Raw genomic sequence first — 13,478 nt, forward strand, 5'->3', positions numbered from 1 at the left:
TATGAATGTGAAAGCTCCTCGCTACATGCGTGATTTCAATAAACATATAAATGTGAGTAGCTTTGGGCCCTTGCTCAGCTCCTACTTCCACCTGCCTCCTACCCCTTCTTCCCCATCCCCTCCCACACACATGGCTATTGTCATACGCTATTGTGCTAGAAATGGGCCTGCTAAACTATGTTAACCTGTGGACTTCACTGTGTTCAAACAAAGAGAATATTCACAAGACATTTTTTTACACCCCTCCCCAATGGCACCTTCCACTTTCTGTTTTACTCTCTTCTCCAGCAGTTTCAAAACCCTTAAGGTAAGAATTACGAGGGGGGAAAGGGTCAGGTTGAAGAGTGCTGATACTGCCCACAGAACAGAGAGCAGTACAAGAGAGAGTGAGGCAGGGACAATAAGAAATTCTGTGAGTGACTCGATGAGGAATTGCCATCAAAGGGGACACATTCAAACAAGCACACTGACTCAGGCCCTGAAGCCACCGTCAGCAAAATGGAAAAATGAGACAGGGAGAAATCACAAATGGGGTTGTCTGTGCTGAGATGGAGGGTCTGGATTCATCAAGAGAACTGGAGCCTTTGTATCTGAGGATGTTCAGTGAGTCTCGCTGCTGTCCTAGTTTACTCAACTGGGCGGCCCCTACTTCTCTAATAAGCTGATTCCCCTGACACCTTGACCAATGAGGAGACAGAAATTGACTTGGTCTTATAACCAGAGCCACAATCTTTGCAAATCCTCCAGGCAGGGAGTAAGAGCAAGAGCTGAAGATGCAGACTCCAGGGGCAGAGCCCTGCTGGCCTTCTTCAGGGACAGCCAACCCTAAAGCACTACACACTCCGCAGGGTCTCAGCCCCAGAACACCCACAGACGGCCATCATGCACCTGCAGTAGTTGGTTTCTTACACTCTAATGACTGCACCGAGAAATAGGGGGAAAGGGGAGAAGGAAGTGGATATTATGAAACACTTAAAAGCTGGATACTTGGCTGGGCACTCTATACGTTTTTATTTCACGTGATTCCAACAACAAATCTGAGACCATGATATTAGAGCAGAGTCATCTCTTGCATTCTGCCTTCTAGCTGGTTATGTGGTAGGGGTTGGGGAAATGAGAAGGCAGAGCAGAAGGTGATGAAATGGAATTAACTAATTGGCTGCCTCTCTGTGCTGAACATCTACCTTCCAGGGGCTTGCCGGGAACTTTTGCCTTATACCTGCTATTGCATGCCTCACAGCAGTGTCATGGTATGGGTACTAACACTGCTTTGCAGGTGAGTAAACTGAGGCTGTAAGAGATTATGCTATAAACTCCTAGGTACACAACTCCATGCAGCAGAATCCTGATTCACACTGAGTTCTCCTTCACTTGCAGACCTTGCTGCTTCATGGGCTCAGCCCTCAGGGTTCTGTGGTGACAGACACTGCGGTGATAGGGCCACCTGGAAAATTGTGTTGCCTTGGGAGGCAGCCAGACACCATGGCTTCTGGCTGAGGAACAGGCTTCCCCAGTTTTAGGAGAGTTTCTCTGGAACTATTCAGAAAAAAATTAAACAAAGTTAGAAGTCCATCTCCATTCTTGAATCATCCAAATGGAATATATTCTTCTTAGTCAGAAGTAGCTCTCTCATGAAGTTTGGAAGCTTAAGAACTTTTCTAAAATGTGTCCACAAACAAGTGAGCATCAAATTATATGGTAAGGATACAGAGGACTTGCCTTCCTGTACCAAAGCAGATGGATTGTGATAAAACATGGTCAAACATTCACCAAGCCCAGCAAGTCTCGCATCACACAGTGAATGGTGGTTTGGCCCTAGTGTCAGACACGTGAAGTGCCAAGTCCTGTCTGGGTGGTGGGACAGCTGTGCCAGTTCCCCTTCCCGGCTTCCGTCATCTGGTACTTCCTGACTGCTTACTCCAAGGACTGCGCTCGACCCTGCCATCAAAACAAGCAATAAAAACAGCACCTTTGCAAGACAAAATCAAGATACAGAGGAAATGGAGAATGAGAAATGACTTGCAAATAACACAAGAAGCAAGAGTCTCTATGGAACTAAAAGTGGGAAGTAAAGGAAGGAAATCAGGCACCCCTTGTACATGATGATGGATATAATTACATGACTCAGGAAAATGCTAGTGATGCTTAAACCCCTCCACCTGGACGTTCTAGGGATGCTTGAAAAGATATATTAAACACTGATGGAACCTTATCATCTTCCTTAGTTGTCAGAATCACAGAATTATCTCATCTTCCATCCCTTTGACAAAATTGGAAACTTGGACTATTCCTCAAACCTCCAACACATGGTGTATCTATTCCTTCCACTGTGATCTACCCTCTAAAAATAACTCCATCTTCCCTGCTATTTCTTATTACTCCCAATAAGTTTTTTCACCTGAATTATTTCAATTTCCCTTAACACGTCTCTCTCCTTTGCGAGTTTGACCAATGCCCATTAATCTACCCTCCTGTGGTGGTGATCTTTCTTAGTTGTGAATCCCATCTAGCTATTCTTCTGGTTAAATCCTTTGATGTCTGTCCTATCTATTTAAGGACAGATTCCAACATCTCAGCATTTCTTGTTAAGTTTGTAAGGCTCTTGTTCTTCTTCCCTCCCCCTTCCACCCTCTCTCCTGCCACGTGCCCCCTGCCCTCACTCTTTTTGGGATACTCTGTACTGGCAGTTTCTTGACCTTGCTATATGCTTCTGCCATTAGTCACTTGCTTCTCTTCCCTCCCTTTTCCTGGCCAGTTTCTTCGGCTCCTTCAAGACTCAGCTCAGGCATCTCATCTTCTGCAAGTGTGCCTTACTTCCTAGTGTTTGGTTATATACCGTCCGTTGGGCTGCTCCAGCCCTTGAACAGCACCTACTACGTTGTGCTGTAATTTTAAATCGTCCACTGCACTGGGACTTCCTTGAAGTTAGACATTCTTTTATGTTTGTTCTTGGGACTTGTCATTTGTTAGCTTTTTACTAGACACATGTTTATTAGATTGAAATTAAGTTCTACTCTATTTTTTTTTTCTCAGCACTTCTGTTGTGGCCTATCAAAAACTTTCCCAGCTTTTGAAGCTTGCATCCTTGAATAATCCAGGACTCAAAAGTGGGGTTTCTTCTTTTTAGATTTCCATTTTAAAAACCCACATAAAATATACATATTTTTTCATTGTCTGAAAGAGGCAAACCTAGTTGAGATCGTATATTATAGACGTTCAGGAAAGTGAGGACTTTGACAGAAGGTTGAGGAAAGAAGAGGAGAATAAAAATCTAATGCTTATTTTGTAACTTATGTGTACCTGGCACTGTGTTAAACATCCTACCTCTTTATATATTTTTATAGTTCTCACAACCAGTCTTCTGAAGTGGGTATTACTGCCATTGTACTAACAACGATGAGGCTGCGGTTCAGAGAAGGGGAGACATTGGTTGAAGGCAACCTAACTTGTAAGTTGTTAGGTCAGAATTTAGAAACACATTTCCCCAACGACATCATAGTATGTCTCTGAAGAGGAAATACTTTGATGATTCCAACTAAATAAAAGGAAATTTATCTTAAATATATTGCAAATAATGGAAAGGTAAAAACTGTAAATATTCTAATTTTTGACATAGGAGAAGCTGTTAAACACTTAAATGCAAAGAAACCTCAGGATTGCAGTTAAGTCTGATCTGGAGAGACTCGCTATAGAGAAAGTGTCCAGCAAGTTCACAATTAATTCTGCTTCTCATCCTTAAAGTCTCCGCTAAGCCCATGCTGCCACTACTCTTTTGCTTCTTTTCCTTCATCACAAAGGCTCATGGAGCTTGAAGGTCCAATAAAAGATAATATACTCAGGAATCCTCTGCTGACAAGATCTGACATTCTTGCAATTATGTCTCTCTTTCTCCAGAGGTTCTTGTGTCCGCTTCATCTCCAAGTGCACAGGGTGGCCCTTTGGCTCTTTACACTTTTAACTCTTTTCATTGTCTTCATCTGTGCAACATATATGTGTTCCTTCTATCAACACATACTTGAACATTGCATGTGCCATGGTCCTGGTACCACATTTATTTTTGTGGCACTATATCTGTTCACCGCATCCATTGCATATATTAGCTGTCTACCTCCCAGAAAGAGGCTTCTAATCATTTTCCAATATTGGCTCCCTCTGTAGTCATTTTCTTACAGCTTTATCTCCATACTTGTCATATAATACTGTCACCTTTTTTTTAATAGGGCTTTTTCACATCTTAGGTATGAGCATTTTAAGGGATGTTTCTCACTAAATGGGATACATGAATGAATGAATAAATGGAATAATATGAAGAAAATGTTCCTAATGATCAGATGCATGTGTTAAAGGAAGGTAGTATTCTTTTGTGGCTTTAAGGTTTTGGTTCTCAATAAAAACATAAGGTCTGGTGCCAGTTAGTTATGCTTCCTAATTTTCATCAAAATAAATAAGTTATTTGACAGAAAATCAAATAGAAAAAAAAGTGGTAGTTGCTAGGCGAGGTCTCTCTTAACTGTCTCTTCAGTCATTCTTTGTTTCATTGGATTCTCAATGTTAGAAAGTTGAACATTGACATGTGCTCAGCAGGGGGTTTCCACCCTACTCCCCATTCTCCATCCTCTTCCATCGTCTTCCAGCTGTAATATATCTTGATAGCAACAAGAATACCTTGAATGTATTTTCTAAGGAACCCCTGTAAGTACATGTTTTAAAAGGGTGTATTTTGGGTAAAAATAACAAAATATGAATCCAGTTGTTTTGCCACCGTGCTTAAGAATATCTAGCTAAAGCCTCCTTTGCAGAATGAAAGCATAACAGCAAAGATTTTCATTACCTTGACGTGCCTTGGTAAATAGGTATGCCTGCCAAAGGCTAGTTGGAGGATGATTGGTAGATGGATTGACAGGTGAGGAATGAATAGATGGTTTAAATAAATAGATGGGAGCAGTCACATTAGAGAGGTGCATGAGTGGATAGATGGAATAAGGGTTAGATAAATGGGGGACATAATAAGTGAATGAATAGGTGAGTGGTTAGCTGATGGAGAAATAAATTGGTACATTGATGATTGATGGAGCTGAGTGGCCAGATGGAGTGAAAGACCGATAATTATCTGTGCCAGCCAGAGAGCAGACGGATGGGTAAATGTCTCGGCATGTACAAGCAGGAGCAGGGGAAGGTCAGGCGTGGATGGGAAAAGGATATTAAAAAGTATTATAAAAATGAGGAAGGAAAGGGAACACTAAGGCATTAAGATGGTTAAAGGACCTGGAAATCTGTTTCCTCGACAAGTCATGATTTTGCAATGAGCCTGAGGAAACTGAAAACTCAATCACTGGTACCTCCCATTTCCTTGGTATTTTAATTTTCAAAGAACATGACCTAGTTTGTCAAATTATCTGTGATCCATCCCCTGTGAAGGAGAAATAATCATGAAAGGTCAGGGATTAACCCTTGTCTACCCAGAAAGCAAAGAAAGAACAAGCTTCATAACTCTAACTCAGGGTCTTGACCAGAGGTGCTAGCCATGCTGTAATATCAGCTGAAGAATCTTAACTGCTACCCCGCACCAAATTCCCAAACCATAACCAGTCATTGGTTTCTAACTTTATTAGAGACAAGTCTTGAGAAACCCAATGGCTGAAAGAGAAACATAAACTTCCTGGAGCATTGTGAAGCAAAACACACTGAATGGGGCAAATTCACAAATGGTACAGGTGAGGAAACAGACCCCAGGAAGATCGAGTTTCCAGTCCAAGGTCACATATCTAGTGAATGGCAGAACTAGGAAGGCTAACTGATATGTAAATGTTGATGAGAAGTTGAGTGTACAAAAGAGTTTAATGTCCATTCCTACAGAAAAGCAGATAGATGTGTGATGACAGTGGATGAGTTGGAATTTTAATGAATGAGGGAAATGTTTTAGAAATGGTAATCAGAGTAGTGGAGCTCTTCACCAGGTCTCTTTTTCATGCTATTATCCATAAGTGTACTATAGTAAAACCTAAGCTGGAGAACAATTAAAAATGGCATATACTTCCATAAAAAAATGTACATCATAGTCATCATAGTCACCACATCTTCTCATACTTACTCTTGTCAAAGCTGTGCTCAGTTCAAGTGGAATCAAGCTGCAGAAATTATTAAGGAGCAGAGGACGCAAACTGAGAAAGATCTGGTTATTGTTTTCTGAAACTTCTCTTCTGGTTCTATTTAGCCTGGGTCAATAAATACATATTTTAATACTTTAGGCTTTGAGGCTACAGGTACATTTTATATTATTTGTAAATGGCATAGATATTTGATGTACAGGTGTAAGATAGGAAGTGCTTAGACTGCCTTCTATGCTGTGTGTGTGTGTGAGAGAGAGAGAGAGAGAGAGAGAGAGAGAGAGAGAGAGGGACAGAGAGAGAGAGACAGAGACAGAGGGAGAAAAGAGACGCTCGCATCTTTGATTGCATCTACTCCCCAAAGCCTAAAGGTCACATATGGGAGAAATATAGTCTGTTTCCATTTTCTCCATTCCTGAATATTCAAGTGACATATCCTAATAAAAGGCCCCCCCCAAAATTACAAATTTCTTCAAACTTTATTGATACACTGCACAATCACAACCATCTCATATTCATCCTGAATTAGAAAACTACAATGTAACATGCACAAAATTCAGGTAGTATATTCACCCTTAATACAATTATTGACAGAAATCAAGTCTTCATTGATTCTTAAGGGGAAAGTTTGGAAGAAAATTAAGAAAAAAAGAACTCTAGAAGGCTAACAAAGTTATACTCTTGTATAATGTGATAAATTTTTAAAGCATTTGAACATAGATTTGTTTTAAGGATGATTGTGAGAATGGGCACACCCATTGTCTGACATAGCTATAACGGCACCATTGATAATTCATACTTTTTTTTAAATCTAGAGGACTCTGAACTTGACAGATACAGTTTTGTACACGCACACATTCCTCACAACTGCACTTTACAAGTCACAAAACTTTTTGAATGATTAAAAATGCTCCCTCTAACTAATGCAAGGGTAGCTATCATTACTTATCATTGCTATTATTGATTTCCTTATTAACCTGCCGGTAGCAGAGAATGTGGCCAAGGAAGAATAGGAGAAGGTTCACAATCTTTCTTTCTGCACTCAGTAGTGCAGAACAACCAGAACATCTGTGTGCCTTTAAAAGGGCACCATTAAAAGAAACAAAAAGGAAGCTGTCAAAGTACTGGAAATTGGGTTTCGTGTACTACTTTCAGGATGGAGACAATTGTCTCTAATCAAGTCCACTCCACATTCCTTTGGACTCCCAGGATTCTGCACCTGAAGGCTAAATTGCACTCGTTCCGCCGTCTTTGCCACATCTTTTAATTGCAAATCTATTTCATCTTCCTTTCATTTACTTCTCTTCTCTTAAATAAGAAATGAGGGAAATGAGACTGGCATTTTTATTTGTTTGCTGTTAGTGATCATTAGGGTTCTCATCATATGGTCTCTTTTTGAAAATGATGCCTTCCTAGTTACACACCTGTGAAGTTTTCCCGCAACTGCTCATCCTTGTTTGTCTAAAGAGAAAAAGAAAGGGAAACTTTGGATAGTAAGAGAAAAGGCAGGTGGGTATAAACATGTCTAGGTCTAGGTCTTATGCAAAATGAAGAAAAAGGTGTTCCTGGTAGGACAAAAAAAAAAGAAAGAAAGAAAAACAAATTATTTTCCAGAAGAGAAATTTTATGCTGCTTCTCCTAACTCCAAAGATATTAAACTTTAGTTTAAAAAGTTTAAAATGGTGTGGGTTGTTTTTTTCTGGGGGAGGGTGCAGTGGAAGAGGGGAATGGAGGGCTGGTTCCAGGTATTGCAAAACCAGTTTTTCTCTGGTGAAGACAAAGAGTGAAATTGGGAAAGATAAGCCCAGCCCATGTCTCTCCTCACCTTGAGCCACTTCTCCCAGCCTTGTACAGATGGGGCTGATGACATTCATATACAACACCTTCTACAGTGGAGAAGTTACTCTCAGTGGCATTGGGAGCCCCGACAAAAACCAGGTGATTCAATTTACAGCCACTGCTGACACAGTGACGGTGATTAGCTCTCTTTGGGATCCACCGCCCACCTTGAGTTTCTCTACACTTTTCACGTGAGAGTTCTTTCAACGTTGGTAGAACTTGTTACTTCCTCTGTGTTGAGTGCACGGTAACTGAATGGATGCAGAAACAGGCCCTTAAACTCATCCTTGGCTGTGGAGTTCCTAGAGTCCCAGAGCACACTTTCCATCCAGATTTTGAAAACTAACTGCCCAGTCTGGAAAACGTATCATCTAGTATGAGGCACCGGTTTCAGAGGAAAGAGGCCCGGTCTCTTTTTGATACAAAGCCTTACCTTTCCTTCATTCAGTTGAGCACAACTGCAGTGGAACACCCATGCACAGCGCTCTCTGCTAAAATATGTGCATGCTTTTCCCATCATTCTCTTGTGTGTCTCCTTTCCCCCAGTTAAAACAAGAATGAGAAAAACTAAACGCACTTGCTTGGACTTGCAGATGACTATATCAGGCACTTGACATTTAAACTTCTGAAAAATTAGCTTGGCCAGAGTCTTAACACTAGTGCTTCCATTGACATTACTTTGGTGAAAGTCCATTGTAACTTGATTTGGGAAGGGGAAAGGCTTCAGAGTAACTGCATTGCTGAATTCCTCTCTCTGGATAAACATTTGGTTTTCTTCCCATGGAAAACCCGTGAAGATCTATAAGTTGCTCAGAGACTCATTTGTGTTTTCTACCTTTACCCCAACCCCAGCCCCCACCTTGAAAACAATCTATGCAGCAGGCCTTATCCATTTGCCCTCCATAGATAAAGTTGAAAAAACATGTGTAAGTGTGGATATTGTCTTTAGTGAGCATTTACCATTCTTTATGCATCAAAATGTTGGGGAACATTTCCTGTCATAGACAGCAATTCCCTCCACAGTAACCCAAACAGCACAGAAGCTGGGGGCACATCTGTTGTGAAGAGGAATTTCCTTTCCCAGTGCCCAGTTTCCTTGGGTCTGATTTACTTGGTCTTCTTTATCAGCAAAAGATGAGGATTGCTCTCCCCCTTCTCTGAAATGTGGCTGGAACAGGCAACTACCAAAGGTGCTCCCCTGTATCCAGGGAAGAGGGCAGTGCAGAGTTTCATAGCGACTCTGAGACCCGACCTTGCTGCATGCAAAGGGTTCTGGTGATCTTCCTGGCCAAAGGCAGCTAGCCCCCTTCCTCTAGAACAAGTCCTAGAGTGGAGACCATGTACAGCTTGTCCATTTCAAGCACCCTTGTCCTCCAAAACCACCAACTGCGCACAGCCTCCACATCTATTTTACTCCAAAGAACAACTTTATTATCAGCAGAACACTCAAGTGACACATTTAATTCTCATACCATGTCTGACATCAACCCGACTCCAGGTGCTGAATGTGGTGACAGATCAGAAACATTGATGTCCGACTTTTAATTATGACTTTCCGCCCGCTCATTATTGTCCCTGGAACTTGGAATCAATACACAGCTCTTGGCACCTCATTTATGTTCCCAGGATCTGGCTCCTGGCGGCTCACTAGGAAATGCAGATGTCTGTTTACAGCTGGCAAATGTAATATTAATTTCACTTGCACCGGCTCTAACTCTTAGGAAAGTGCCTTGCTTTTTGTATGCCAAGACAATCTGGGTTTGCAGTGTGTATATATACATATATATATAGATATATACATATACACACATATTTATTATTTATTATTTTCATTAAAGAGTTTTCCAATTGAGGCAGGGCAGGTCTGTGAGAGAATCATTTATTGTTGATGCTTCTTACTCATCCTCTCAGTGGGTCAGTTCCTGCAGCATAGGAACAGAGGAGCATGACCTTGTGTGGTCTTTGATACCATTCTTCTGGATCACAGGCATCCTCACTGGCTGAGATCTTCTTGTCCCAGGAGATAATGCAGAAAGGTCAGGTCAGCTCCTGTTTACACGATGGGTCTGCTGTGTGGACCAAGCACTGAGGACTTCCTTCCCCACAGCCAGGGTAGAGGAAGCCTGTAGCAGAAGAAACTGTGTGTCACTGACACCTCCCCCTTCTGTTTGCCGTGTTGTGTTAATCAAGGGGTTGAAAATTAAGTCAGTTGCTCAAGTGCCCTCCTCAGCTCAGAAGAGCTTCCTGAAACAAATACCAGAGTTGCCAACGCACCCACCATGTAACTGGCTCCATCAGCTTTTCACTGGAAAGTTTTCAGATTCAACTAACACTGGAGCAGAGAGAAGACAATGGCTGAAGTCACTGTATTCAAACAGGTGGACTGCTCTCTTCACCTTCCATGGACAGATCTATGCGGGTGTGTGTATGTGTGTGTGTGTGTGTGTTAATGTTCCTGTTATTAAGAAAAGCCAGCTGTGGGGTAAATCACATAGGTTCCTGACATACACTCTCTTGAAAAGCGAAGAGAAGCATGAAGGTTGGCACCTTGGTCCTTCAAGTGTGAAAAAAGAAAAATACAGTACAAATCAAGGCTTCTCCAGGGTCAATCTGTTTCCCAAGAAGATGTTTTTTAGAAACACAGTCTCTTCTGGGAATAGTGAGTGACTGATTATTAGAATTCTACTTTGGTCCATCTGTTAAGAGCATCTACTTTGGGTGGATGGTATACCACATTCCAAAGAGTCCACGACATATTGCTTTTCTATGTTGTTAGCCTGTGAGATCATTGGCTTTCACATGAGAAGTTGATAGGTAATTTTGAAGATGCCTATGTCTGCTAAAGGTAGAGGAGAAATGAATACAGTTGAATAGACACAATATGATTAGACATTAATATGGTGATGAGTTGATAATGAGTAGTCGGGAATGAAATTAAAAGAAGTATTAGACAATTACACTGATAGATTGACAAATAGAGTAAATAGATTGCTAGAGAGGAAGATGGGTGAATAGATCATTGAATGGAGAGATAAATCAGACAATGGAGTAGATGGATAACTGTGTGACTACTTTGATAGATAGCTTAATAAAAAAACCTAAATAATCAGCCATCTATGAATCATTTCTTATGAGTTGGACAGTATTTTTTTAAAGTACTACCCTTAAAATACCCCCCTTTTTGGCCATTTGACTTCTAAATTTTTAGTGTTGGGTTGAGTGAATAGTCCCAAACCTCTAATCTCTGTAGCTGGTGAAAATGCAAATAGGGCAGAATGGCTAGAGAAAAATGGCAAGATTTTTATGTATATATATATATATATATGTATATACACACACACACATGTATGTATATATGTATATATGTATATGTATATATACACACATAAAATATATGTGTGTATATATACATATGTATGTATATATACATATATGTGTATATATACATATATGTATACATATATATGTATGTATGTTTATATGTAGATGAATAGCTATGGATACATTGAGATCATTTCCCAGAAAGAAAGGATGTGAACCCTAATGTAATTAGATAATAATGAACATGAAGAGAGGGATATATACATTATAATAAGGAAAATAGTCCAAAGCTTAAAAGACACAGATAATAGGACACTTGGATATAATACTTGCTGTGCACTACATTATAAGTCAAGTTGTGTCTTCAGGGTGTTTATCATGAGGCACATTTTTTGCCCAAATGGAGCTCATGTTTTGGTGTGAGGGAGAAGAGAGGTGGGTGGTGATGACGATGGGGAGGGAAGCAAAGGGAAGGGAAAGGCCAAGGTAGCAGGAACAATTCCATTTTTGGACACATCGATGAATGATTATCCTACACATGGTAGAACCCTGCCCACCCCTCCCAACCCCACTCATTTAAACTGGTAAAGAAAATCAAATAAGTGAACAAAACCAAAAAATAAAAATAAAAGATTAAGAAGATTATCAGAAACAAAGAAACAGAAAGAAGCCCAAGCTGGTTTGCCCTCCGCAGTGTAGATTAAAGTCTGTGATATGGAGAAGCAGGCGTTGCTCAGAGAACCTATGGTTTCTTATCAAAACTTGATGAAGAAGTGGGCAAAGAGGGTCCCTGATAGCCAGAGACAAGCCAGTGCTCTAGAGGCCGAGTTTACACCATCAATGACTGCTCCAGGCCCTGTGTAGGGGAAAGAGAGACAGAGCCATTAGCGTGCACCCAAAGGTACCATACTTACTGATGAGCAAATATATAGACATGCTTCTCTGTGAGCATTCCCCCACCTCCCCCTCCCACCACTGACCTTGCCAAGTCTAGACAAGGGGTAAGTGCCATGGGGAGTATTTAGAAACTCAAAGGGGCAAATCAACTGGATTCCCTGACCACTATAGCCTACTCTGAAAGATCAAGGTTTAAAAAAAGTGGTGAAGAGAAGTAACTATAGTCAGTTAGGCCTTGGAGCTGACAAGTTAGGGCTGCTGACACGGCTAAACAGAATGGTAGGACTTAATGTCCGTCTTGTAAGCAGTACTCTAATTGCACCCTGTCTTTGGAGACAGCATCTGGACAGGCAGGGATGAGAGTGTAAAGAACAGCCTGGGCTGGGGGTGGAGCAGGAGAGAACTCAGAGTGGAGAGAAGCAGGCAGGGCTGGACGGAGAAATAGAAACATGTCGTGAGCAGCAGGAGTGTAGGTGTTGACGTGGCAGACTTTTCACCCTGTGTAACTTAGGGATTGTGGAGATTTCTCTTGAAGTAGCTAGGAGGAACGCTCTAGATTTTGAGAGACGATGGCTGGCTTTATCCCACCAGTCAGTGCCACCTCTTCAAAAAAGTACAAAGAAGACTCAACTTTTCAAGTCCAAACTGCCACCGACTGGTTTGGCCTGAATGGGTCCTCTCTGTACCTCTTTCTCCTTTCCTCCTTCTGGCCCTTTACAGAGCCCTAATGAATTGTTCACATTCCACTGAATAAGACCATAGAATCACAAGTGTTATGCCTTTCTTTTCCTCTGAGACCCTTAAGAAGACAAACCCCCTGAAGTGGGATCATCTTAGCCTGTTCAGAGGGCCCAGGGCTGGCATGTCTGTGTCTAACTCTGCCTCTGTGCTCCTCCATCACTTTTATTTGCAAGCCATAAGAATTGAAGGTCATAAGCGAGGCTGGTAGCTAGAAAGTAGAGTTTTCCAGGGAAAGCAAAAGCAAGTACCAGCCAAGGGAGTAAAAACCATCAATAGGCATCCTTCTGGGGTCGGGGACGGACCAAAGAAAGGAGTTGCAGGCAAGGCAAGCATGCCTCTTCTACCTTTTCAAGTCAGGACAACTCTACCTTTTTAGAAGAAAATTGGCTTATTGGAAATGAGCATGTCTACTTCAAAAAGCAGAGGTGGTGCAGGACCTTCTCAGATAGGACCCCAACATCTGGCTTGTTTGTCTGGGCCCTGCCTAGGATGGGACTGATGCTACCCATGGCTTGGGAAAGCATAGGTTTTTCCCTCCAGCAGTGAGTATTCAACGGTTCCAACATCAGGGAT

The 13,478-nt window shown here is 41.5% G+C and overlaps 1 protein-coding gene across 6 annotated transcripts in view; it reads right to left on the bottom strand.

Annotated features, from left to right (window-relative positions):
* Positions 1–11,844: 11,844 nt before the first annotated feature.
* Positions 11,845–13,478, bottom strand: part of LOC136325398 (opioid-binding protein/cell adhesion molecule) — a 1,207,641-nt gene continuing 1,206,007 nt past the window's right edge. For all 6 annotated transcript variants that reach the window (XM_066259768.1, XM_066259767.1, XM_066259766.1 and 3 more), the window contains one exon: positions 11,845–12,123. In XM_066259768.1, the coding sequence (XP_066115865.1) occupies positions 12,023–12,123 (101 nt within the window). In that variant the 3' untranslated portion in view covers positions 11,845–12,022. The remainder of the gene's footprint in view (positions 12,124–13,478) is intronic.

The sequence above is a fragment of the Saccopteryx bilineata genome, chromosome 2 (genome assembly GCF_036850765.1).
Source record: "Saccopteryx bilineata isolate mSacBil1 chromosome 2, mSacBil1_pri_phased_curated, whole genome shotgun sequence".
In the NCBI taxonomy this organism is placed as follows: Eukaryota; Metazoa; Chordata; class Mammalia; order Chiroptera; family Emballonuridae; genus Saccopteryx; species Saccopteryx bilineata.